General features: G+C 46.9%; 2 protein-coding genes across 2 annotated transcripts; one reads left to right on the top strand and one right to left on the bottom strand.

The window, feature by feature from the left end:
* Positions 1-209: 209 nt before the first annotated feature.
* On the top strand, positions 210-9574 carry ENOPH1 (enolase-phosphatase 1; the record flags this gene model as incomplete). The annotated part of the gene is made up of 6 exons (XM_081999668.1): positions 210-293; positions 3944-4045; positions 4811-5013; positions 7793-7925; positions 8210-8333; positions 9435-9574. 6 exons carry the CDS (start codon positions 210-212, stop codon positions 9572-9574), a joined length of 786 nt encoding a protein of 261 aa, XP_081855794.1.
* A 3958-nt stretch (positions 9575-13532) lies between these two features.
* TMEM150C (transmembrane protein 150C) lies at positions 13533-27648 on the bottom strand (the record flags this gene model as incomplete). Its single annotated transcript, XM_081999507.1, has 7 exons — positions 27418-27648; positions 26304-26357; positions 26152-26184; positions 25978-26045; positions 20598-20725; positions 15971-16148; positions 13533-13741 (listed from the first exon to the last, which is right to left on the bottom strand). Exons 1-7 carry the CDS (start codon positions 27591-27593, stop codon positions 13533-13535), a joined length of 846 nt encoding a protein of 281 aa, XP_081855633.1. The 5' UTR covers positions 27594-27648.
* Positions 27649-27849: the final 201 nt, after the last annotated feature.

Genomic DNA, 27849 nt, shown 5'->3' with positions numbered 1-27849 from the left:
GGGGGCGGGGCGGGGCGGGCGCTCCGGGGGCGGGTACAGTCTGCGCGGCACTCTCCACCGCCGGCGTCCCACCGTCGCCGCACTCACCTCCAGCGATCTGCGGCAGCCCGGCCCGGCCCCCCGCGCAGCCGCAGCCTCAGGGTGGAGCGCCCGCCGCCGCCGCCGCGCTCCGCTGGTGCGCCCCACGTGCCGCTGCCGCCGCCGCCGCCATGGGCGTGCTGCCGGTGCCGGCGGAGGTGCGCGCCATCCTGCTGGACATCGAGGGCACCACCACTCCCATTGCCTTCGTTCAGGTGAGACCCCGCGGGGCGGGCGGCAGCGGCCTCCCCACGCAGCCGGGAGCCCCGCTGGCACCGCCGGCATCGCCGTTATTATCATGACCCCCACCCCCCCGAAGCCCTGGCAGCCGCGGGGCTTGCTGCGCCGGCCAGGTTTCTGTGGCTGCTGGCACGGCCCCCCCGCGGGGGGCAGCTCGTCTCCCGGGGCTGCAGCCTTGCGGAGGGCAGGCCTAAGCGTAAAACCGTGACACGTTTTCTGTGCTTTTCTGAATAATGCTCACGAGAAAATACGTCTCGTTTTACCGATCGTCTGCAATTATTCAGATCCAGGGCAGTTCAGTAAATGATTTTTTTCATGGATATAGGGCAGTTGGAGTGCTTTCAGCCTCCTTTAGGAAAAGCTCTCGATCATCACTGTTGCTCAGATGGCTGGAGCTGCAGCACCTCACCCGAGTTTGCAGAGAGCCTGAAGTACTATCTCCGAGTTATCCGCTGCCTTTTCCCTTCAAAAGGGTGGCACAGTTAGATGCCTCCAGTGTCACCAGAGATGTATGTTCTTCCTTCAGTATGCACAGGACAGTACGGGGGAGGGGGGTAGCACAGAGCGCAAGTACTCATGAGCAGGATTGTACTAGCAGCAAATATATATGAGTGGCTTCCCTTGTCTAGGGGAAAGCTTAAGACTGTTGAAAATGTTGCTTTAGGTGCAGAAGCCAGGGAACGGGGAAGTCTGTGAGGGCAGCAGGAGACATCGGTACAAACGCTCTAAATATGCTATTAAAATTTGCAGTTCTCCAACCGCTGTGGTTCCCTCCTCTCTGAGAGGTTTTTGTCCCTAACTAGGCTCATGTGCCTCACAGGAGGGAGCAATTTGCTTGTATTTAAGACACCGGATGGAATTATCCCTGCTCCTCCCATTAACCTGTACTTCTTCATGAGACATTGTAGCTTTTGGTGGGTCTTTTTTACTGGTAGTTTACGGAGGTGCTTTGTGGCCCACATGGTGCGTGGAGGGGTTAAGGCTCTTGCTAGGCATTCTAGGTGTTTCTGCTAATAGAGTTTGACAGATGGACAATATGACCTACATCTTTCCTGTCCATGTTTTTCCAGTACTCTTGAAGGAACTTCAGGTCTAGATGGCATTACAGCTGCCTCCCTCCCCTCGATACGTTTCCATTTGAACAGCTCAGATTTCTTACTAAACCAACTTCATTGCTCTTCTAAATGTTATATCCACCTTGAATCCATTTTGCTGTTGTGCAAATAACATGCAATACACCTGAGATGGTTTCCCACCCAAAGTCTTTCTGTTGCAGGGAGGCCAAATGAGTTATGGTTCTCAATAAAACTCAGTTTGCTGGAAATCCTGAAAATGCTTGAAGCAAGTTATTTCACTTTGACTTCCAGTTAACCTCCATAATTTCTATTTCCCTTTAAAAGGTTTGCTGCTGGTTCTGCAGGCATTTTATTCTTTAATATTAAAGGATTTTATTTAATATGCAAAGTAAGAAAATAGAATGAGCCAGTTGATGGGTAGATTAAGGAAATATACCAGAAAAGAGAATATTTGGTGGTCCCTAGTTAGAGAGAAAAGTAGACGTCAGGGGAGAGATATAATTTGATAAACTACATCCCCAGGGATTTGCCAGATCTCCTATAAAAGAGCAGATTGTCACTGAACTTTGTGACAGTTTGCATGGACATTGAGAGGAAAATTGACCCTGGTCACTTGAAATCCTGCAAGCGCTAATTTACAGTGTGCTACATGGGTGTCTACTGATGGTAAAAATACCACCCTTTCTATACTGGGCTTAATACTGCTGTGAGCAGTTGCAAAGGGTTAGGACGGCTGTTGAGCTGTGTTTGCTGATGGCTGTTTCTCCATCCTACAAACTGGGGCAGCCACATCTGGACCTGGACATTGCCAAGGAGCCCAGCCGTCCAGCAGTGTGGTGGGGTGATAGCACCCATCTCCCTGGCATGCATGGGAGATGGACAGAGTGATGGGAGCTGTGCACAGGCAAGCTCAGGTCTTCTGCTAGCCAAGGTGAAAGAGAAGTGGTTGAACTTATAAAGGTCAGTAACAGCCCTGGTTAAACCTAGTCAAGAGTTTGCAGCTGCCAACTTTTGCTGAGTGCTGAAGTCTCAGAGATGGAGGTATTTCCTTGCAGGATGCAAGGAGTCTTTCTTCCATACAAACTCATGGCCTTTTAAACTTAGTACATTATTGCCTGAGATCACTCCTGACGTCCATAAACCATCTGTCCCACTGGCTGTCCACCACTCCAGCTGTCACATGGGTGTCCCCTCTTGGACCACAGACCGATGCATTTGCCAATGGGCCAAGAATCTTACCCTTTAAAAATTCACTGAATCACAGAATACACTGCACTTTTTGAAACCTGTTTGAAAGTTTGTATTTGCCAGCACAAGAGCACAAAACACTGCTTTTGGAAAGCAATTAGGACCTTTTGACATCCAAGTTGTAAAGGAAGTTAAACCAAGTCAGCGGGTCAGTTGCATTTCCCGGTGGATACTCTTTTAATTTCCTCCATGATTTAAAAGATAATTTGAAAGCAACTAAGCTCAAATAAAGGAAATGACAGAGTAACTAGGGGTATTACAAGGCTGTTGATTTCCCTAGACATGTTTGTGGTAATCTTCTAGGCATTTAAGAGATTTTCCTTTCCCCTAAATGTACATTGTTTTTAAAATATACAATGTGGAAAACGCAAAACCACATCAGGGTCTCAGGACCACCGTTTTCTTAATTCAGTAACAAGTTAAAGGTGACATAAAGTGAGAAGAAAAATATCACTGGCCATTTTTTGAGGAGAGGTGAGCTCAGCTTAGTTTCCTCCCATCTCCTTCCCCTCCCAAATTTTTTCCAGTTAAGAAAAGGTCAGTTCCGTACCCAAAGGAAGGAGCTCCCTGCCCTTCCCCTTGTCTTGAGGCTTTTCCCCCACCCAGAGATGCTGTCGTGGCAGCTGCTTGTGGCTTCTTAGTTGTGAAACACTACTTATAAGAGCAATTTGTAATTATTTCTGGTTGCCCTTGAGATCTCCAGGGAAGTTTGTAATTCTCCTGGGGCACTTTTCCCTAACCTTGTTTCATTTAATTTGCATGACTGTCTTTGGAGTTCAGTGTCACTGGACTAGACTTTTCTTTTTAAAAAGGTCCTCTAGCTCTAGTGAGAAGTTGAGATGTATTTTCAGAACTACCTTCATTACGACAAGTGCCCCATTAAAAATAGGATAGTATAACTTGTCAGTTCAGTGTACATACACAGTCAGCCTTGTACTTCTCAGCTGGTGGGAACTTGGGGTCTGCTATTTGAGACATTTTTTTGGCAGTCCCAGGAAAAGTTATCATCCAGCTTTCCATCCTGGTATTTATATATAAAAGTTGCAGCTTCATAAGCATTTGTGCAAAAAATCCACCTGCACTTATCTTGGCTTAAGGTTGGCTCTGGCCTGTGACCAGGCAGATGCCCTTGGCAGGCAGTTTCACAAGCTGCAGTACTGCAGGGGAAGCTTGAGTGGGGCAAATAACCATACACACCAGCATTTAAAAGCATATACCATACACACCACTTGCTTTGAAAGCAAGTCAGCCTTACCTCAGCCAGGTTAAAGGAGCTGTCTGTTGTTCTTGTGTGCTGCCAGGAGACCTTGTTCCCTTACATCAAATACAATGTGAAGGAATATCTGCGTGCTCACTGGGAGGAGGAGGAGTGCCAACGCGACGTTGGACTTCTGAGGAAACAGGTTAAGTAACAGAGCTACATTGTGTCTCTCCAGGTTTTCACAGCATGCCTGAGACTTCAGCTCACTTGGACTCTCCCAGCCACCCAGCAGGAGCCTGTACACCTCTTTGCCCCGCATGGAGGCTGGTTGCCCCGACAGGCTGATTCTCCCCCACCCAAAGCCTGGGGTTATACTCGGGGAGGGCCTGGTGCTTGGTAGGCAGCAGCTCAACTGCTTCCCTCAGCTCGCCTTCATTGTCATGGCCCCTGAGCAGGTGTCAAACCACAGCTTTTCAACTTCGTGCCTGCACTGTGCCTTTCTCTTGTTGAATCTGCCACCTGTGGCTTCCAGGTACCTGTTTGCATAGAGGGACAGCAGAGTACTTGCCCTGCACAAGGCAGCGTATCCTGCCTCTGTACAGGGACACAGCATCAATTTGAGTCCTGTGGCTGTCTGAAGCCAACAGATGCATTTGCTTCTTTGCCTTAATTTCAGTAATTAAATACTTAAGCAAGTAAAATTCTCATTAGAGTATTTACATTACAGCTACAGTAGTTCTAATTGTTGGATTTGGAAAGTACAATCCAAGCAAGTGTTTCTAGATACTACCGAAGTCCCATTGAGAAAAGCATTCAAACACCATTGTAACCCTTTATGCGAAGAGCAGTTCAAGCTGCGTCCAGCATAGAGCAGTGTTAATGCAGGTGTTAGACCCTCTTCCTAAACTGAGATGTTCAGACCATTTCACCTCTTCCCTCACCTCTTTATATCATGGATGATTTCTAGGCTCAGGAGGACTCCAGCTTGGACGGGGCCGTGCCGATCCCTTTGGAGAGCGGAAGCGGAGAAGAGGAGCTAGAGCGGGTCATCCAGGCGGTCGTAGACAATGTGCATTGGCAGATGTCTCTGGACAGGAAGACCACAGCACTGAAGCAGCTGCAGGGTCACATGTGGAGGGCAGCCTATGCAACTGGGCACGTCAAAGGAGAGTGAGTAATTGTGTGTGTGACTAATTGTGTGCTCCTTTCCCCAGGTGCATCTTTCCTAGATGTCTGTTAGAATAGCTGCATAAGCTATTCCTGGAAACAGCCCTATGTACCCACGCAAACAGGATTACTACCTTGGTGGAGAAGCCAATACGTTTACATTCAGTCGTGGCTTAAGCCAGGGCACTGCTGCTGTGGAACCAACTGCAGACACTTCATTTCAAACTTGATCATGCAGTGAAACACAAATCCTTTGAGCTTAATCTTTGCATCTAGGGAACCAAAAACTTACAGTAACCTCAGGACTGAACAGGTTGTCTCATTCCCCACTGGGAAGATGACAAATGGGTGAGAGTGTTTCTCCTTAAGCAGTAATCGGCAGGTGCATGCAGGGAAACAGCCAGTTCTCCAGCCACCTGGCCGGGGTCTGTAAAGCAGATGGGGTCTGAGAAACAGAACAAGGTAATGGAGATGTGACACAGGGCAATTCTGTTCTCACAACCAGTGGAACATTCATCTGGGACAAATATTGTCTGCATTAAAAATTCAGAAGATGTCTCAATATTTCTCTGCAGAGATTCCTTGGTAAACCAAGAGGCTGAGGCACAAGTATGAACTTCTTACAGTTCTCCATCTTGCATTTTTTATCCCTGAATTGCACTCACATTTTGGAACAAGCATAAACAAGCCAGGGTTGCAGGGTCAGGTCCTTTCAGTTGTTTCCTTCTGCTTGGTCTCTTACCTGAGCATTTCCTGCCTTTCCACTTCTTTTTGTCTTCACGCTGCTCTTTGTTTCAGCCACAACACAGGGGTGCATAAGTAGAGACAACTGGAGTTAAGCCTGATCTTCTTATTTAGGTTGAGAGATACTTGGTTAAACTATGCATTTCAAGTTCCTAAGGCAGTAAAGCAAACCCTTAAGTTCACAAAGTGTTTTGCTAAAGGAAGAATGATTGAGAAGAAAAACATAAAAATGTAAACACCCACCAGAGAAAGTAACAAAACCCAAAAGCAAGTCAAGAGGGACAGCCTCTTGTTGGTTTTCTTTTTAAAAATAGGGCTAATTGTCTTATAGTGGCCCAGAAACTGTGGAGCTAGCCGTGCTGCTTGGCAGCATCCAAGAAGTGAGGTCTCTAAAGTCTCCCCTTTGCCCAACTGTATTTGGCACATCAGTGTCTGAAATCCAGGCACTGAACTCAGCACATGAAAACATGAGGGTGGCTGGGAATTTCCACAGGTGCCATACAATCTCAAAATATTTTCAGCTGACACCAGAGGCATTTAATAAATAACTATGAAAGAAATTTAACTTTTTTTTTATTTAAATACCTAACATAACAAGGCCCTGAGCAGATGGCCATGAAACTGGAGATGAAGAAAGGGCCATCTGATTGGTACAAGTCTGCAAAACTCAGTCCAACACCTCCTCTTGTATCTATTTGGAGTCCTCTTTCTTCAAGGTGTTCAGGTTCTCAGATCCTCTTTTCAGGGCAGTACCTTTGGGCCTTGGCCCAAGTAGCCACACAGAGCTGTGCAGTGCAGGTGGGAAGGCTGCAATTTGGACTGGGATGGAAACTCAGTTCCCAAGGGATCGCATCTCCTCCAGCTCCTCTCTCTGCCCGTCTGCCATATCAAACTCAACCCACTTCACTGCTCTTCCAAGGCTGTTTGTGGCTTTTCCTTATCAGCCATCACATCTATTATTGAGGGACTTATTGTTAGCCTCACTTTGCCCCTCCTGAGCATCCTCTAGCCTTCAGTTTCCCCCCAGTACATGGGTCATCTTGTAAATGTCCTTTGCCTACAAAGAGCTTTTGCATACATGTAAGTGCAGCACTGGAGAGGTCTCATGGTATAAATGAGGAGGATATGAGGGAACAACAGACGTGTCCGTTATCAGTTACGCAGCCGTTGCCTTGGCTTTGGTCCTGTATCTCTCTCTCTCTTAGAGCTTTACTACCCACTGCTGGGCTTGTCTTCAGGTGGCTGCTACCCAGTAGTTAGACGGAGCTCACATTTTGAGACTGGTCAGCCCATTGGTAGACTGGCATCTTGCCTTCCCAGCATTCTGCAAGGCCAGAAGAATAATGTGAGGGATGCTGCTGCCCAGTGAATGGGAGCTGGTTAACCCTCTGCAGTGCAGTTAAGCCAGGGACACACGGGAGAGTACCTGAGTTGCTGAGTAGAGGAGCGCTGACCTCAGTCCTTTAGGGGACACTCCTTTCCTGAGTTGCCTGGCTTCAAATAGTTTGTACAGTGCCACTCATTTAGCTCCTGCAGCTGCAGCCTCCTCTCAGCTCCTCCTTACACATGGTCAGAGCCTGAACCTGTGGGATGGCTTTGGTGCAGCTTAAGACCATAGCTCTTTCTTACCAAGAGGGAAACCTTTGTAGCTTGCAAGGGAAGTGGGACTCAGGATGCAAGAGCCTGTCTTCTCTGTCCTCCCCTTTATTCCTCCCCTTGCAGACAAAAGCAGCAGGATGCCATTTTCCCCAACCTTTCCTCCCCTCTCCAAATTGAAGAGGCTGGAGAAATTCCTGCCAAATGTCTGAACCAGCTCATCAGAGCTGCTGTCTGCATAGCAGTCAATGAACTTCTCAAGTTGGCTGGAGCTAATATATCACCTGCTGCTGAAATAGATGTGCAGGTTGCAGAAGGCCTGAGCAGACTGAGACTGAAGTCCCCTTGCAAAATAATGGGACAGTTGTCGCAGTGCCTGTCTAAAGGTGTCCCTCCAGGTGCCTCTGGGTTTGCCCTTACCTGCTGCCCTGTTTTGCTCCAGAATCTTCGAGGATGTGGTTCCAGCCATCCGGAAGTGGCGGGAAGCGGGGATGAAGATCTATATCTACTCCTCAGGCAGCATTGAAGCCCAGAAGCTTCTGTTTGGATATTCTACAGAAGGTGATATCCTAGAGGTAGATAACCTTATCGCCTTCCTTACAGCTTCTCCCTCTGCAGAGCACTTCCCTCCCACAGCTGCCCTTGCTGTAACACTTCGTGAGTAGAGTCTGGGACAGGAACATGGGGCAGTGGGTTTGACCTGCAGGACTTAAGCTCAGCCAACTGAATATGCTAGCATGGCTGCATCAGCCCCGTTACTGTGGTAGCAGGGAAAGGGGACATTTCGATCAGGAGCACAATTTAGCCCTGCTCTTCAGGTGGCACTCAGCAACTGCCTTTGCTTTTCTCTCTCTTTCAGCTCTTTGACGGCCACTTTGATACCAAAATAGGCCCCAAGGTAGAAAGTGAGAGCTACAGAAGGATTGCCGCCAGTATTGGGTGCACCACCAACAACATTCTCTTCCTGACAGATGTCCCTCAAGGTAGGTGGCCTGCCAGTCCTGCTGACTCTGCCTGTGCAAGGGTTTAAATATCTCTTTAAATACATGCTGCTGACTTGTTACAAGCACCCCAGAAATGCTGCAGACCACCTTGCTTCGGTGGCACCCCTGTAGCTGCTGCCATGCTCCTTCCTTACACATCTAGGTTCTCACACAAGCAGTGGGTTATTTGTGAGCAGCACTGCAATGAGGGAAAATAGGTCAAGTAGAAAACCTGCCCTTGCACTAGCAAGCAAGGAGAGACTGTTAAAGTGGAGTGGAATGTTTGCTGAAGCAGTTGGCATGCCACATTTACAAACAGGGTCAGTGGTTTTTGTGACCCATGTTTGGGGGAGCAGATGATGTCTGCTGTGCAGTTACGTGGCATGTGCAGTGGCTGGTTTTTTATGCCACTTACTGTTAGGTTTTGTTCAGCAGCAGGAAAACATTGCTCCTGGCCACCGAGACTTGACCCCTGGAAAGCCAGGCTCAGGAAGCTCATTTAATTTCCTGCCTTTGCTGGAAATGTCTTTCTGGCAGAAATGGCACTGGGTTGTGATCTCAGTCTAAGCCAGCTCAGTCCCCAGGAGTTAGCCCTTACCTCCTTCGCAGCCCTGGCAGCACAGCTGGTGGAAGCTTGCAGTTTCCTCCTTTTCCCTGTATCGTCTTCCTGTGGCCTCTTGCTGTGCAAGGGGAGCAAAGGAAGCTTGTGAGAAGTGACTCCCGGCGGGGGGGGGTGTTGGACTCACTAACGCCACAGCCCGACCACAGCCCAGCTTCTTTGTGAAAAGGAATTGAGCTTCCGGGGCGGGGCGTGCTGCCTGCACGGTGCCTTGGACAGCCGTCAGCTGGGAGAGGGGAAGAGATGGTGAGGCAGCCAGCCTCTGTCAGCTCGCGTTAGGTGGCGGCTACAGTCATCCACAGCAGGTGTGTCAGGAGCTGGTCCCTCTCCAGAGCCCTGCAGTGCCACATGCAAATGCTGCGCTCTCAGTCTCAACCTTTACAAGCACTTAAGTGTTTTAGGGCATCTTCAGGCCTTAAAAGACACTCATGTGGAGAGGTCGGTAAGCACATCTCATCTCCACTCTCCCACCTCTGTTTCAGAAGCCAATGCAGCCGAGGAAGCTGATGCTCACGTGGCTGTGGTGATCAGACCAGGCAACGCAGGACTGACTGATGATGAGAAATCATATTACAGCCTCATCTCATCTTTCACCGAACTTTTCCTGCCTTCCTCCACATAGGGAAAGCGGTGCACGCACAAAAGACTGTGCTTCACCTGAATTGTCCTTGTGTAATGTTAGGTAATTTTGTCCATAATTGGAATTTAAAACCAAGCCCACATCATGTCTTGGACCCAACTAGTGCAGGCATGTATGGATGGTGAGTATGGTGTGGGCTCCCTTGTGCAGTAGGATAGAGGCCTGGAGCAGTCAGCTCAAGCTGGGAACAAGGTGAAGCACAGCACCCTGCTCTTCCTCCCCTTTCCCAGCTAGGAATTAGCTCAAGAGATGCTTCCTTCAGACTCATCCATTGAAAGCTGGTGCTGAGACACCTCACCACGAGCTCTATCATTTTAGAAACAGTATGCAAACAAGGTATATGTCCCCCTGTCCCAGAGGGACCTCTGGGGACCATGAGGGGGTATAAGCTTCTCCCTGCAGATGGGGTTGCTGGCTAAGTCAAAACTTTCAAAGTTAGGGCGTTAGGATGCCCAAAGGAAAATGCCAAATGTGGGCTATAATACAGTAGATTTGGGCTGCCACAGAAAAAGCCAGCCCTTGCTGTAGGCAAGCTCTTTAGACCAGAAACAACTTAAATCTTGGCTATATCCACAGCAGGTTTAGGTACAAGACAGTACAACTCGCATATGGAAGCTGCTCAGAGCTACACAGCCAGTCTACCAGAATGAAGTAGAGTATATATAAATACAGGTTTAAAAATTAAATCCTAGACCCACCTCCCTGCTGCATCATGGTGCTGGGGTATTGGATCCAACTGGCTGAACACCAAAGTCAGCTTGACAACATTTCTAAAGTACCTCCCTTAGCACTAACCTGTGGAGCTCCTTCTCAGTAGCCAACATCACCCTGTCACATGTTCATAGCACTGATCAGCTGTGAGCAAACCTTGGCAAACAACTGCTCCTGAGGGACACATCCTGCTGCATTTAATGAGAATTAAAATCCTGACCCACCCTACCTAAATTATGCCAGTTTGTATCAGATGGTCATGGAGCTTTTCCTAATATAGTAAATAAACCCACAACTTTGCTTTCATTGTGTTCACTCCATTCTAGTATTAGCTTTCCTATCTGTCACCAGTGATCCCAGCATCTAAAGGCAAATCTCTTTTTTTAAAAAATCTGTGAACACCTTGTTTTCCTGATTTCACCCTCCTGTGTCCATTCTTTAAGGCAGACAACCCTGTCCTGCCAAGGAAGTTGTATTGCCTCCCTGACCATATTAAGATTTCAGTAGAGGCTCAGCCAGGGTGCAGGAGTGAGAGCCACACCTAGGTTATATCTAGTAATAGTGGAGGCAGAGGCAGTCTGAAACCCCAGTTCACTGCTCCTGGCACTTCATGCATGAGTTTGACTTGCTACTTACTCATTTCTGCGCATCTGTGCTTGAGCTTGCCCTCTTGGATGGCCAAAATAGAATCCTAATGCACATGTTGCCTTTCTGAGCTCTGATCTACACCTACAGCTGTGCCAGTTGAGGGAGGCTGCTATGTAGAGAACAGGCATGTTGGGAGGAAACAACATCATGCCAGCATTGCTCTTCTAAAACTTTGATGGTAGTACGTAAGGCTGTGAGGCAGCTAGTCTGGATGTCTTTCCGAGCCGTGTAAGGAGTATGATCTTCCTCCTAGAAGGAGCCTGCTAGTTAGCACTGTTAAAGTAAGTGTATCTGCATGGCTGAATAGTCCTTGGCTTCCTTAAGTGTTAATTTTAATCATGACACTGTAAATAATACTCATCTTTTGTTTTGCCTTTGCCATCAGAAAGCTATGCGTGGGGTAGGGGACAAAAATAAAACTCCCCTTCTCCATAAAAGCACTTTATTTAGTGGTCATGTTTCAGTGTATATCAGTTGTCACTTAGTTGTATTGAAAGGTGCTGTTAGAAATACTCTAAGAAATGTCCAGAGTTATCACAAAAAAACTGAAGTTCAGTTTGGATTGCATATAGGAAAAGGAGAGAAAGAAAAAAAATCACAAACATAATTTTTTCCTTTGATAAAATTACGAAATATAAAATGATAAACTGAAAGTATTGATTTTTAAAAAAATAACAGTGAACTATTTACAGTAAAACACCTTTTAAACACACCGCTATTTTGTGTTCCATATGAATTGAGTGTGTGCCTGTGTAAAAAGATCCCCGCCTGCATCTTTTCCAGGCTGTCCCCTCCTGTCCTCGCCCAGGAGGAGCTCCCTGGATGGGCTCCTGGGGAGCCCTATGCCTTATGCTGCTGTGCTCTTGGGCCACCCTCAGCATGACCCTCCAGGAAAGCTACAAGGAGGAGGCCTTCATCAGTGCAACAACAACCCTCTGTTGGCTGGAGATGCTCTGGATTTATAACACAGCTGCCTGAGAACAAATTTTGGCCCACAGAACATAATGTAAAGGGTTGGCTGAAAGCCTTCTACTTACACTAGTTTTGATAGAAGTTTTTCGCAACCGTTTCTCCTCTCAGGAGAGGCCTCTGACCTTTGCAGAAGACTGAATGTCCTCGTGCCTTTTCCCTCTCTGTCAGAGATGCCATAGTACAGTACGAGTTCCCCTTCAAATGCCTTTTGCCACCATTTTAATTTCTGTTTATTTTCCTATAGCTCAGACAAGATGCAGACCTAAGCTGAGCCTGACTCCTGGAGGAAAACAGGAGCCATGTTCATGAGAAGCAACTCCCATCACTCCTCTGCCCAGCCAATACTGCAGCCTTCCCAAAATTAGGTTTTCAAACAGGGGCTTTGAGCTCCTGCTTTTTCTTTGAAAACAGACCTTCTGTTTGAAAACCTCCCTTCAGGGAGGGAGAAGCCCTTCTGGTTTTGCTGTTCCCTTCCTGCAGCTCCAGCCCTCAGGCCACATCACCCAACCCTCCACGGCAGAACTGCCTTCCTGCACATTGGAAGCCTGCTTAAATCTGTCGCAGATTCCACTCAGGAGAACTGGCCACATGGCGGGGTCCAGAGCCCAGGCCCAGTGTCAGCATGTCTGAAGTTTGAGTTCTAAGTGCACAAGGAGCAAAACCAAACCCTATGCCCAGAACCACCTGTAATGGTTCTGTTCTCATTGCAGACAAGCCCAGTGTCTCTAACACAATGTTTTCCCCCCTCAGTGAACAATAAAAAAGCTTTTGAAATATTACACAGTATGTAGTGGAAGCACTACACACTTCCAAAGAGCAGCCTTTTCTGGGTCATCTTCAGAGCAGAGAAGCATTCCCATCTTAATTCAGCACCTCACTTCCACCAGTCGCCACCACCGAGTCTGAAACAGGAAGGCGAGCACAGCGCTCCACTGTGCCATCTCCTCTGGCCTGGGACTGGTCTGCCCAGCTACAAGGCAGCATTGGTCAAGTCCCACTTCCTGATCACAGCACAGTTTCTCCCAGATCCAGCTTGACCGTCAGCTGCTTTCCAGGCTGGAAGAAATGCCATAAAAGCCAGTCAGTTGGGATCTTCTACTGCCTGATTTCAAGTCCAGAAGAAACAGCCACTCTTTCTCACCCTACCAAGTTACACCGGTTGGCAGCAAAGAGAACACCACAAGAAACACAGGAAAGATGCAGTCTGGTGACTTGGGAACCGGTGACTCCTGGAGACTCTTGGTGCCCGGAGAAGTCTGTTTCCTTCATCTCCTCCTCTGCAGGACAAGCTGAGGAGTGCCTGTCTTGGAGGGGCATTGCAAGGACTTGCTGTTGAATGTTTTGAATAACAGGATTGTGACAGAGCCACTCAGAAAAAGTCATTAGTAGCACAAACTAAATAGCTTGTGCTCTCTCATGCTGCCACTGAGAAGGATGCACTCCTCTTCCAGCAGACAGCTATTTTTGTTTGGCTCTGAATGAGACAGCCAGCCTTTGGCAACACGATCATGATTGCACATGACAACAAACTCATCAAAAAAAGTGTAAATGAGGTCATGTTTAAACCATGAGACCACACTTGCCCCCCTCCCCCCCATCAGAGGACAGGTTACACCTGATCTGTCTGGTACTCAGAGGCTTCTGATAAACTTTCAGAAAAGCTCAGAAAGTTTTCCTGGTACTCAGAGCAAACAATCTCAAATCTGTAGTGCCTAAACTCCACTGCGAAGGTGCCAAAGTAACACAGGAAGCACATCACCAGGCCCCACTGGATCCTGGAAGCATGCATGTGGATGCCCTGCGCCATGAGGATGAAATCTGGATGAGGAAAGTCAAGGAGAACTAGTGGGAACAGAGACACCGACCAAAATGACAGAAAGCCAACAGGGAAGACAATAAAATCTTAACAAAGTCACCCAGATGATAGTCAACCCAGCCAGCCATCCTCAAGAGAGTGTGAATACAGTGCCAGAGATGGAAGGGATGTCAGGTGTCCAACAATGCCCATGGAGCGCAGCAGTTCTCCTATACAGACCAGGGCTTCCTGATCCCAGTTCAGGCTGATAAACATTTAGAGGGAAAGACTTGGGCGCAAGAGAAGTCAACAACTTGCTTGAATGTCGAACTAGCCTGTGACAGAGCCAGCAAGCTGGGGATCTGGCTGTGGCCCCCCACGTAGCAGGAGCCTCCCAGTGGAAACTGGATCAGATCTCTGCATTGCAGGCAATGGGAACACCTTTCAACCTACACTGTGTAATCTTTCATTCTCTTTAGATCACCTGCAAAATCATCCTTTTCTGTGAAATCCAGAAGCATCAGTCTACACAGTACAGCATGTTATACTGAAAGGAAAAAGAGCACTGTCAGAGCCAGTAACTGTCCTCCAGGCTCATATACCTGTGTGCTTGGACCGCATATTGCCTGGCATCAGGGTCTCACTGCTGTGCCTCAGGTTGTGTTGGAGTACTCCATAAAAGCTATTCTCAGCTCCCCTAAAGCAGAGGACACCTTCCTGACCTGAGGACCTGCTCTAGCCCAATGCACATCTCTAAACCTACCAGGTCTCCTGTCTCTCAGGATTTCCTCTGCACTCAAGAATGCAGGATCATACTTTTTTCACAGGTAAAACAAACAAACAAGCAGCCTCTCCCATGCTTTAACTGCACAAAGCAGGTAATCAGAGACTTTTAATCTTGGGCTTAGTGTAAGCAGCCAAAGCTTCATTTCAGCAAACAGCATTCTGTGTCGGGCTTTAAGGATCTTCTACTTTCCCTGTAGTGCAAAGGTTATGCACAAGCTGCATGGGATGGGGAACCAGCCTCAAGCCTTTGCAAAGTCAGTGTGGGGTGGGAGGGGAATGGGACTCCTGCTTCAGCCAGCTGCCCTCCACAGAGGGTCCAACGCCTTCGGTGCCAAGGAGCCAGCTGGGGAGGGCTGGGTTGGGAGTACCCAGCATGTCAGTACAGGAGCAGCTACGCCCTGGCTTACCTGGCTGCTCCTGCTCCTGCTCCCAGCCTGGCAGAAACCTCCGAAGACAGCAGTGCAGCAGGAGCCTGGCCCAGACACATCCTGGAGGAGCTATGGGCTTGGGGCAAGCAGAGGAGGGGAGCACCACAAGAACTGGGCAAACTCCCACATTACATACACCAAATGTGTATCAGCTACAAACTTCCAAGGAAGCTTAAGAGGCGATTGATAGTACATCTTCACACCAATCTGCTATTCCTCTGGACACTGGCTGAAATGCTCAAAAACAGCCAAGTGACTAAGGAATTGTTTTAAGAACAGGCAAATCCCCCCAAACAAGGGGATTAGCTTATTGCTTACCATTTATTCCTGCCCTCTTGCTTATCCCAGCACTAACGTTGATGCAACTATGCAGTGAATGCATCCACCCTAAACAAACACCCAGGGCACATGAGTGCTGGTGTGAACAGAAAGGCTGGAGGGGGGCTGACAGGCACAAGGTGGAGAGGAAGAGACATGTACATCCAGTCTGAGTCACCACAGACCCCACATCCCAAATCCCATTTGTAAAGCACGTACTTTTACCCAAAGTCCACATGACCGAGCAGCTTTTGACTGTGATAACCGTCTTAAAAGGCAGAGCTGGATGTAGCACCCTGGAGCATTTCAACAAACAAATCAAAGTCTTCTCATCTTCAGAAACCTTCTTCCCTTGTTCCTTTGTTCTCCTGAGAATTTTTATCTCAGTATTTTGCATACTCTTAAATGCTATTGTGTAGGTAAGCAGTGGTACCATTAAATCACACAGATACTATTCAATATTATAACCACTTTGGATATCACTAGGAAGTTTTAGAAACATTTATGAAGGAAATGAGCCCATCTGTGAAGCAGGGCATCCTAGTAAAACACAAGTAGCAAAATGAGACAATGAGAGGATCATGCCATGAAGACAAGCTAAGTAGCATTCCTAAATGCTTTGAGATCCTAGGACAGGTGTGAGAAGAGCCAATGTTCCCTGCTGCAGAGTGTCGGACACGTATGATACCTGGCTTCCTAGGGAGTGGGACAAAAGGATACAGAACACAACGCAGAGGGTGATGCTGGCCGACAGGGCAACTCGTGGAATACCAACTTTCCGTCCCTCGTTCTTCAGGTTGATCTTGAGGGTGAGGACAGACTGGATCCAGCACGCCAAGGTCCCAAAGCCAAAGGTCAGTGATGTGCCCACATTGTGGATCTCCTCATCATTGGAAAGCTAGGAACAAAGAAAATGGTGATTGTTTGGACACAACAGGAATTATCTGCTAGCTACCTTGGATTGCCGCTGGGGTGGGATAAAGGAGTGTGGGAGTCACTGGGGTGTGAGACAGAGATGCTGTATCATTTCTTCTGGCAGCAGTCCAAGCTGTAACATAACCAAGATGAGTTGACAGCTGTCACAGTGAAGCAGATCATCTGCCCAAAGCTCAAGCACAGTGGAAAATGCAGTTGCCTGGGGACTGCCTCCACAGCTCCCTGACAAGACTCACCAACACAGAGCTCAGAAAGAAATCCTTCCCTGGCTTGATGTGATGGCCAGGGCAGGCAAGGACAACCTGCTGGGGTATTGTACAGCTCCCTGCAATGGATCCAAACTGTGCAATCTTCAGTGCCAGCTGCATGGAGCAGTGCTGCCTGGGGCAGAGAGTAGCCAGAGCCCTGACACCTCCATTGAGCTAGCACAAGCCAAAACACAGACACATGCTCCTGGTTTGGCAAGTTTCTCCCACCAAAAAGCTTGACTGCCTGTTCCCCTCCTGCCCATTCTTGACCATTGGAGTCTGAGGCAATATGAACCCAACCCCTCTGGAGTGCAAGTGCTTCTCTGTTCCTTGGGCTCCTGTGCCTCACGGGGCTCAGTGACTGTGCAATACTGCAAGGCAGAAGGACAGACAATTTCAATGAGCAAGATTCTGCAAAGAGATCCGTTGAGGCTGCAAAACCATTCAGAAAGCCCAGCATGGACAAGACTTAAGCCAAACTTAAGCCTTTTCCCTCTGCCTCTGAGGCTTTTCTAGAAAAGAAACCAGCAGCCTGTAATTCCTCCCTGCAGCCTTGATTTGTTCAGTGATTTAACAAATTCTCACCAAACAAGACACAATCTACAAGGTAACAGTCTAGTTACTGTGCCTCCACTGACCTGTCCCTCTCCTCCCTTCCTTGAGGTTTTTTTCAAGGGTAGGTTCAAATCATAGTACAGGCAAAAATGGGATTGAGCTAACTTTCTCAAGGTAGCCTGCACTGCAAGGGACTCACAGCCATAACGTCCCTCTAACACACCCAATCTGTAATTTTCCAGAAATATGACTTAATGCCACATCCAGCTTAGCAGTCAGGCAGGGAAAAGCATGGACTAAGGTCTCATTACCACACGCTTTCATGGTTTGGCAGAAGTTCTAAGCAAGGATACAGGTAACTAACAAGGAGTGCATAATTAGTTGAGAATTTACAACCAGCAATGATTCACAGTATCCATTTTTAAATAAAAATAATTTGCTCTGAGGAGCGAAAAATGGAAGGAGAGGTTGAAACTGCTTTCTAGTGCCTGACTGGTACTAGAAATACTGACACCTAGACAAGGCTGTTACAAAAGTCTCACAGCTCCTAGCTGGGAGGCTCTAGTAAAAAAAACAGACTCCAAGTTTTTGGCTTGTGCTGTGGAGTTAGGAACACCAGGTACAAAACAGTCAAATTATCTCATACCTCATTAAAAAAAAAAAAAAAGAAAAAGACTGTAAAGGACACAAAGTTTCTGCAATTGCTCCACAAACCAAACAGGTACTCTTCACACAACAAGTACCTTTTCTGTATTGGCAGGAAAAAATTTCCCTGTCTGCAAAGCCAGGAAAGAACCCAGCCTACACTGACCCTTCTCAGTTCCTGTCATTACTGGGGGTCATCACTTGCACCCCAGTGAGAGACAGAGCATCAGAGACCGTAAAGGGATGGGGAAACCAAGTGCCACTGACTCTAATGCCTTGATTTTCACTGCAGAACTAACAGACACACTCGTGATCACAGTGGACACCCAACCCTGCAGAGCAACACTGTGGCACTGACAGCTTGTTTGTTTGCATTATATTGCTGAACAGATCGAGAATTGGATGGACCTCATAGAATCATACAATAGTTTGGGTTGGAAGGGCCCTCTAAAGGTCATCTAGTCCAACCCCCCTGCAGTGAGCAGGGACATCTTCAACTAGATCAGGTGGCTCAGAGCCCCGTCCAACCTGACCTTGAATGTCTCCAGTGGTGGGGCATCTACCACCTCTCCAGGTAACCTGTTCCAGTGTTTCACCACCCTCATTGTGAAAAATTTCTTCCTGTATCTAGTCTAAACTAAAAGAGGGTAGATTTAAAACCATTACCCTTGTCCTATTGCAACAGGCCTTGCTTAGAAGTCCCCTTTAAGTATGGAAGGCTGCAATAAAGTCTCCCTGGAGCCTTCTCTTCTCCAGGCTGTGAACAACCCCAACTCTCTCAGCCTGTCTTCATAGGAGAGGTCTTCCATACCTCTATCATTTTTGTGGCCTCCTCTGGACCCTCTCCAACAGGTCCATGTCTTTCCTGTGCTGGGGGCTCCAGAGCTGGACGCAGGACTCCAGGTGGGGTCTCACCAGAGCAGAGTAGAGTGGCAAAATCACCTCCCTCCACCTGTTGGCCATGCTTCTTTGGATGCAGCCCAGGACACGGTTGGCTTTCCGGGCTGGGAGCGCACATTGCCAGCTCATGTCCAGCTCTTCATCCACCAGTACACCCAAGTCCTTCTTGGCAGGGCTGCTCTCAATCCCTTCATCCTCCAGCCTGTACTGATACCGGGGGTTGCCCCAACCCAGGTGCATGACCCTGCACTTGGCCTTGTTGAACCTTATGAGGTTCACATGGGCCCATTCCTTGAGCTTGTCCAGGTCCCTCTGGATGGCATCCTGTCCCTCAGGTGTGTCAACCGCACCACTCAGCTTGGTGTTGTCTGCAAACTTGCTGAGGGTGCACTTGATCACACTATGTCATTGGTAACGATATTAAAAAGTACTGCTCCAAATATGGACCCCTGAGGGACACCATTCATCACCGATCTCCATCTGGACATTGAGCTGTTGACCACTACCCTCTGGGTGTGACCATCCAACAAATTCCTCATCCACTAAACAGTCCACCCATCAAATCTGTACGTCCAATTCAGAGAGAAAGATGTTGCGGCCAACCATCTCAAAGGCCTTAACAGAAGTCCAGACACATGACATCAGTAGCTCTTCCCTTGTCCACTGATGTGGTCACTCAATCATAGAAGGCCACTAGGTTGGTCAGGCAGGACTTACCCTTGGTGAAGCCACGCTGGCTGTCTCGAATCACCTCCCTGCCCTCCATGTGCCTTAGCATAGCTTCTAGGAGGATCTGTTCCATGATCTTCCCAGGCACAGAGGTGAGGCTGACAGATCGGTAGTTCCCAGGGTCCTCCTTGCTACCCTTTTTAAAAATGGGTGCAATGTTTCCTTCTTTTCAGTCTCCAGGGACTTCACCTGACTGCCATGACTTTTCAAATATCATGAAGAGTGGCTTGGCAACTACATCAGCCAATTCCCTCAGGACTCTGGGGTGCATCTCATCAGGTCCCACTGACTTATGTATGTTCAGGTTCCTCAGGTGGTCTTACACCTGATCTTCTCTTACGGTGGGAGGGACTTTGCTCCTCCAGTCCCCATCTTGCAGGCCATCCTCTCAAGAGGTGTGGGAAGAGACTCAAACTGAAGACTGAGGCAAAGAAGTCATTGAGTACCTCAGACTTCTCCTCGTCCGTTGTTACCAGTCTGCCGGTCTTGTTCATCAAGGGGGTTACGCTTTCTTTGACCGTCCTTTTCTGTCTGACATACCTGTAGAAGCCCTTCTATTATTCTTTGTGTCCCTTGCCAAGTTCAGCTCCAGCCTCACCCTGGCCTTCCTGACCCCATCCCTACACAACTGGGCAGTGTCCCTGTACTCATCGCAGGATACCTGTTGCTGCTTCCAGTGCCTGTGCATTTCCTTCTTGCCCTTTATTTTGACCAGCAGGTCTCGACTCAGCCATGCTGGTCTCTTGCCTTTGTTTCCTGATTTCTTAGACCTGGAGATCAAGAGCTCTTGCGCTCTACTGAAAGCACATTCCAGGCACCCATCACATTATTAGTCGTAGCGCTCCTCTGCTGTGTCCCTCTCGTGGCCAATCTGAGGACAAGCAGGAAGTACCTTTAAACAACGTGTGTTTTAAATGAAGCACACTGAACTGTCTGCTATATCTGTTTGGGCAGCTGTGCATCTGTTCACACAGATGTGTACATAAAGTTTCAGCTCAAGACTTTTACCCAGGACCATCTGTGCCAAACCCCAGGGCTCGAGAGACTCAACAGGTTCCCTGCTCTGGCTTTCGGCAGGTCAAGTGTATGCATGCAGCTGCATATCCTGCTGGGAATACGTGAAAAATGATTGTGACCCTTCATCTCAGCATGTCACTGGAGCCACGTAAGCAGCTGATAGAGGCGGCAGAACAGGTACAAGGAGGGCTGGGGCACAGCTGGACATGTTACTTCCTGAGCTCACACCACAGGTAGTTCAAAGACCTAAGGAGATCTGCTAGAAAAGCAGGAACCTCACAGCATGGACACAGCAGTCGAAGCCTGGAGTGCAGTACCTGAAAATTGCCGAGTAGGGTCATCCCAAAAGAGGCCAAGCATAACGCCACCAGGCCGCTGATGTTCAGCCAAGGGTTTAACACCTTTGGCTTCAGCTGAATGAAGCGCAGGACAGCCACGACAAGCGCTGAAAAGGAAACAGAATGCAAGGTGCATCATTAGGTAGAACATGCTGCAGTAACGACCTAGCTGGAGACTCACGGACCCTTCACCCTCCTTCCATCCAGAGGGGAGTACTCCCTGCAGGCTGGCTAGCTTAGTGCTTCTGCATGGCCCCCTCCTGCTTAGTCATGGACAAGACTAAGCACAGGAAGCATTTCTCTTGTAATGCAGTTATGCTGAGCTCCCACGCTTCCTTTTCTCATGATGTTTTGTCTAGGAGCTGGGTTGCAAATTTTCTGGAGGAAAGAGCACCTTCCTATTTGCCTGTGAGGTTCCCAGAACACAGTCTCTCACATACACACCATGCATTCATATTGCAGCAGCTGGGCTTGCATCAAGTTTCACTCCACTCACGAGCACTGTGCTCTCTTGGAGGAGATATATCAAACCCTACCTGTATTAGAAAATGTATGAATGACACATACGTATTTCTGCAAGTTTTACCATAATGCCCACTGCCTCTTCTCCTCCTCTGGAACAAGTTGCTGGTGCCACAAACATAAGCCAAAATATTGTACTAATTTTTCGTGAAGACTGGGAGAGCAGTCCTTCCAATCTTACAATTAGCCCAAGTGCTATGATATGATATATATGATACATGATGTCATATGATATGACACAATCCCAGGAGATATTCTTACCATCCCTAGGGAATGCTGCATGGAACAACACAGAAAACCAGGCAATCAGTTGGCCTTCAGATGGCATTCAAACCAGACCACTAAAAAGCAATTTAATTAAACAGGGAAATTTGCTGGTTGCTGCTAAACACCTTCTTATTGCTTATGCTCAGACTGATAGCATGCAGGTCATATTGTTGTAAATTTTCTGCATTATCAAATTTAATCTATATTTTCAATAAAAACCCTGGTGTAATACCAAAAACATGGCTTAGAAAAATAAGGGCACTCTAAGTGAAAAATATCCACTTTTATCCAAACTGCAAAGACGTTTTATTTCATTCTCTCACAATTTGCTATAGTGAATCAATCCACTCCAAATCCTTGAAAATGAGAGAACATTGCTCCCCCAAAACAGAATTTCTGTTTTTCATCCCCAGGTAATAGTTTGGGACAACCATCCTGTGACTACTTGAGCTCATGTGCAGGAACCTTTAAATTTTTATTTCTACAGGACAGGATCCTGAAATTATGCAATCTTTTCCCAAAACACTGATGGGAATCACAAAAGGGAATTAAAAGATCACCTTCCAGCATTACAATGGCATTTTCAATATTCAGTAATGCCTATGTTTCTAGCAGGATTCTGTAGTTTACCTCTTCTATAGCAAGGGCTTTGACACAACTAACGTGGCCAGAGGTACAATGTAAAAGCAGTTCTCAGAAGCACTCAATACAGAGAGGAAAGCTTGGCTTTATCCACAAAGCAGAGATAGAATAGAGTATTTCATCTGGAAGGGACCTACAACAATCATCTAGTCCAACTGCCTGACCACTTCAGGGCTGACCAAAAGTTAAAGCATGTTATTAAGGGCATTGTCCAAATGCCTCTTAATCACTGACAGGCTTGGGGCATCAACCACCTCTCTGGGAAGTGTGTTTGACCACCCTCTTGGTAAAGAAATGCTTCCTAATGTTCAGTCTAAACCTGCCCTGATGCAGCTTTGAACCGTTCCCACATGTCCTACCACTGGATAGCAGGGAGAAGAGATCTGCACCTCCCTTTCCCCTTCCCCTCCTCAGGAAGCTGTAGAGCGATGAGGTTGCCCCTCAGCAACTTTTCTTTTCTCCAAACTAGACAAAAGTCCTTAGACGCTCCTCATAGGATATTCCTTCCAGCCCTTTCGCCAGCTTTGTTGCTGTCCTCCGGACGCATTCAAGGACCTTCACATTCTTCCTGAATTGTGGGACCCAGAACCACACACAGTACTCAAGGTGAGGCTGCACCAACACTGAATACAGCAGGATAATCACCTTTTTTGACCGACAGGTTATACTGTGTTTGATGTACCCACGATGCGATTTGCCCTCTTGGCTGCCCAGGGTACACTGCTGACTCATATTGAGCCTGCTGTCAACCAGCACCCCCGGGTCCCATTCTGCAGGGCTGCTCTCCAGCCACTCCTCTCCCGACTTATACCTGTGCTCAGCATTACTCCATCCTAGGTGCAGAATCCAGCACTTGGACTTGTTAAATTTCATCCCATTAATCATTGCCCAATGGTCCAATCAATCCAGATCCCTCTCCAAGGCATCTTGTCCCTCAAAACAGTCACCAGCACCTCCCATTTTGGTATCATCAGCAAACTTGCTAATGGTGCATTCAACTCCTGCATCCCAGTCGTTGATAAACATATTGAACAGAACTGGCCCTAGAATTGAATGCTGAGGAGCACCGCTGGTGACCGGTCACCAGCCACATGTAGCCCCATTTACTACAACCCTTTGGACCATGCCCTTTGGCCAGTTCTTCACCCAGTGCACTGCGTACCTGCTCATGTCACAGTTGGAGAACTTGTCCAGAAAGATGCTGTGAGGCAGAGTATCAAAAGCCTTACTAAAATCCAGAAAAACTACATCCACTGCTTCCCCTTCATCCACTAGATGGGTGGCCTTAGAAGGATATCAAATTAGTTAAACAGGACTTTTCCTTTGTGAAGCCATGTTGACTGTACCTGATGATTGCATTGTTCTTTAAATGCCTTTCCATAGTACAATGCCAAATTAGTTAAACAGGACTTTTCCTTTGTGAAGCCATGTTGACTGTATCTGATGATTGCATTGTTCTTTAAATGCCTTTCCATAGTACTCAGTATCATCTTCTCCATAATTTTTCCAGGAACTGAGGTTAGGCTAACGGTTCTGTGGTTTCCCGGGTCTTCCCTCACACCCTTCTTGCAGATTGCCAGAATAACACTGGCTAGCTTCCTGTCAGCGGGGACCTTCCCAGACTCCTAAGACCTTTGGTAGATGATGGAGAGTGGTCCTGCCATAACATCCACTAGCTCCTTCAGTACTCTGGGATGAATCCCATCAGGCCCCAGGGACTTGGGAACGTTCAGTTGATACAGCTGGTCCCTTCCAATTTCAGTGTCCGCAAATGGAAAGTCACTGTTCCCATACTTGTGGTCCTCTGACTCAGGGAATTGGGCAGTCCAAGGTCTATCAGTATTATTAGAGACTGAGGCAAAAAAAGCATTGAATGCCTCTGCTTTTTCTTCATCCCTATTTGTCAGATGACCATCTTCAACAAGTTTCAGTCCAATGTTTTCCTTAGACCTTCCCTTGCTATTAACATGCTTAAAAAAGCCCTTCATGTGTGACACAACACTGGCCAGTTTCAACTCTAAATGAGCTTTGGCCTTTTGTGTCTTCTCCCTGCGTATACAAACCACATCTCCGTAATCTTTCTGCAAAGCCTGACCTCACTTCCAGAGATCATACAGTTTCTTTTTCCTCTTGAGCTCCATGAGGAGTTCCCTGTTCAGCCAAGCTGGTCTTCTCTCCCCCTTGCTTGACTTACGACATGGGGGGATTGCCTGCTCCTGTGCTTTTAAAAGGTGGTTCTTAAAAACTGACCAGCACTCGTGGACTCCTAAGCCCTCAAAAGCAGATTCCCAGGGTACTCTGCTAAACAGCTCCCTTGAATAGCTTAAAGTTTGCTTTCTTGAAGTGGCCAAGACAGCCACCTACCATCACATCTCCCATGACACATTTGCAGTCAGGACGTTCCTAGGTTACATTTCTTCTTGCAATGGGAAGAAGCAGCCAATGAAAGCATACAGTACAGCTTAGCTTCAAAAAGCTGCATGTCTTTTGTTTGCCTGCCCTTCTTCACACCAGCTGCAACTGCTATCCTCATGTCCACGCAGATCACACGGTGAGTGATCATCAAGTCCATTCCTGCCCTTCCATAAAACCCTCAGACTCACTTGGACTTGGTGCAGGTGCACAGAGGCTGCCTGAACAGAGTGGTTTGCAGAAAAAATGGGACCTTACCTGGAAGCAGTTGAAAAGGCAGGTGTGTTTCACTACTGTCAAACAGCCATAAGAAGTAGCATGCTATGTACATGTTAAGTGGTTTCGCGGTCAGAAATTTAAATCATATCATCATAATCACATTGCACTGGGTGTCAGACATACAAATAACATGTGTGCAAGACCCTGCCTTAGCACAAACTGGAGCCAGAATTATTTCTACTAATTGAGACCCTGTCTCAATATGTAAATCAAGATCTAAACTTGAAACAAAGCCATACAGGGAAACAAAGTATAAGGATGCCTAAACTCCACCCTGAAGTGATACTTGAAAATAAGTCAAGGTTCGTGATTAAACATATTTTACCAAGTTTTACATCCCAAGCCTCATCTTCATTACATCGGACTAAGATTGTTAAGGTATCTTACTCATGCACATACAGGTCTGAATTAATTTCAAAGCTGAACTCAACTGAATTTCCCAGTTTTCCAAAAAGAAACATCATGCCTTTCACAGGCAGCAGAGGCAGAACCCACACTTCAAGAGAATAGCTCAGAGCAAAACTGAAAGCACAATAAATCACCCCATATAGGAAAAGATAAATGCAAGTACTACTAAAGAAGAGCAAATCAAGGTTAAAATAATGAATTATTTGTCATTTAAGTTTGGGATAATTTGTTCATAATATGTACAGGTAAAGGTAACAGTTTTAAGAACCAAACAGAGATCTTTTTTCAAGTACTTTTCAAGTATTTCTTCTTTTTGTGGTGTTTCCCTCTTATTTCCACTGCTGGAAAATGCCAGTAAACTTCCACAGATTTAGCAATGGAATTTAGGAAGGGGTGGGGTAAGGGAGCCTTCAGCACGGATGATATTTTGCAAAATCAGTTGCTGCATTTGCTGATATTCCCACACGATTATCTCACATTCACAGCATATAACAAAAACCCACCACAAAAAAACAGTCACACAGATTCAAGGCTAAGATGAGACAATTAAAAACATGACAATTATTAGAAATTACATGACAATGATTAGAAACAATGATTAGAAACATGACAATGATTAGAAACCAATACAATTCAAATGCATCCAGCTTCATTCTGTCTTTCTACAAATGAAGACAAAAGAATACTGTCTTAATCAGTAGTAATCACAGTTGAAATTATTTCAGATCATGAGATTCCAGAACAACATGTATAGGATATTACTTATGTTTCAGTGACTTCTTAAAACAAATTATGAGAGAGAAAGAAACATTCCCCTTGTGGTTCCTACCTAGAAACGCTGCCATGTTCATGACTTGGCTAAACACGCAGCTTGCAGGAGGTGTGTCACCTGCAACACTTGGAAAATATAAAGTGTATCATTGTAGTTCTAGGATGGTAAAGAGACAGAAATAACAACCATTAATCAGAATAGTAATTGGAAGAAAATCAGTCACTTACTTACCTTATATAAGGTGGTCTTTTGGAACCAGGTTTCCTAAGAAACATAAACGCATAAGAACAAAGATACAAGATCTTCTTTCCCATTTAGATTTCATTGGTTTACTATTTTAAAGAAACAAGTGATTGACCATAAAGCCCACAACCAGCTCTTACCTATCTGGTACATTTAGTGGGAGAATTTTGTTATCCTCCACTGCTATAAAGTACCTGTCAAAAAAGAAAAGAAAAAGATTAAAACAGTGTAAAACCTCATCCTGCCTTCAAGTCCAAATACACTCAAATAACACAGTAAATGTCTCAAAGCCCAATGGCAGGATCTGCTAAAGGCAGCCTGCGTTTCTGCTCAAGCAGGCAGTTTTTCTCACTTCTCAGCCTAACTATCTGCCTTCCTTTGTGTTGCATCTGTTTTGCATGGTCAGGTAGACAAACAGGATCACTGAACTGAGCTGCCTTAAAAATAACCAACCAGGGGAATGTTTCCATTTTTAATCTGAATCATTTGATTCATCTGGTTTACCATGGTCCCCACTTCGCAAAAGCTGTTTTAATACAGAGAGAGAGGATGGGACAAGAAGAACAACAAGCAATAGGTGTCAAACAAATGGCTTAAGTTGTCCCTGCTGCTGAAAAACAACATTCACAGACCATGGCCAAAGCCAAATCCTACAATATAACTTGCCTCTCAGGCTGAGCATAGCTGCTGATCACACATTTATTGCTCCCAAAGTCATGCTGCAGTTGTCTGCCTACATGCTTGGAGACAGCCCAGCTCAGGGAAATATATGTCTCCTGTGCATTTTGGCAAGAAGTGTTAGTGAGAAAGTGAGGTGTCAGCATTAAGCTGCTGGCAGGTTGTCACTACAGTGTTGAATGCTGGGGATTTTGAGTTTGCACCCCAAAGCAGGGCCTAAACACTCTCCAAGAACTCTGCTGAGTCATTTAAAGAAAACATAATGAAAGGGAATTTTTGCATTTTTGTCTGTCTCTTTTCAGGCAGCTCCCAGTAACATGTGCCAGGAAGAAGGCAAGGTCAGGAACTTGGCCTGGTGAGCACAAAAACTCAGGGATAAAAATGCGATCCTCCAAGCCATGAACTGGCATGGACTGGCCCCTGCCTCTGTCATGTGCCTTCCCAGCCCCACAGCAGCTCAAGGACAGAGCATCCCCGAAAGACTCTCCGTACTGAGACACAGCCTACACCACAGCAGTACTTCTGACTGCCCCAGCCTAACTCACTCTCCCAAATAACCAACAGGAGATAACTTACACTATCCATAATCCAGCTGATGTAAACAGGGTAAACACGAGAGGTAAAAACATCCATACACTGCATTTCTTCCCATCCATACCTGCTAGAAACAAAGAACAAAGTAAAAACAAAAGAAAGAGGACAGAGGTACCCACCCACCTCAGCCCCCCCTCTTTTGAAAGCAGGAAGAGCATCCATACAGCAGATGCTGAAGCATCCCAAGATCAAGCTCCTAATGGCTAGGCAGCAGGCGCTGCAAACCTTTCATTCTGCCATTACTGGCTTAAGGGGTTAAGTTGCTGTACACAGGCAGCATCATCTGCACTGTGCATAAAAACCAAGGCACAAAGAACCTGGAGCTGTGGAGGGGGAGACTTTTCAGACACACCTACAGAATTTGAGTGGTTTTCAAAGTATTTTTCTTAAGCACTTTGCACAAGGTGACACAGC

This window comes from Phaethon aethereus (assembly GCF_964289735.1).
Source record: "Phaethon aethereus genome assembly, chromosome: 4".
Classification (NCBI taxonomy): domain Eukaryota; kingdom Metazoa; phylum Chordata; class Aves; order Phaethontiformes; family Phaethontidae; genus Phaethon; species Phaethon aethereus.
This window is presented reverse-complemented; position numbering and strand designations above follow the sequence as displayed.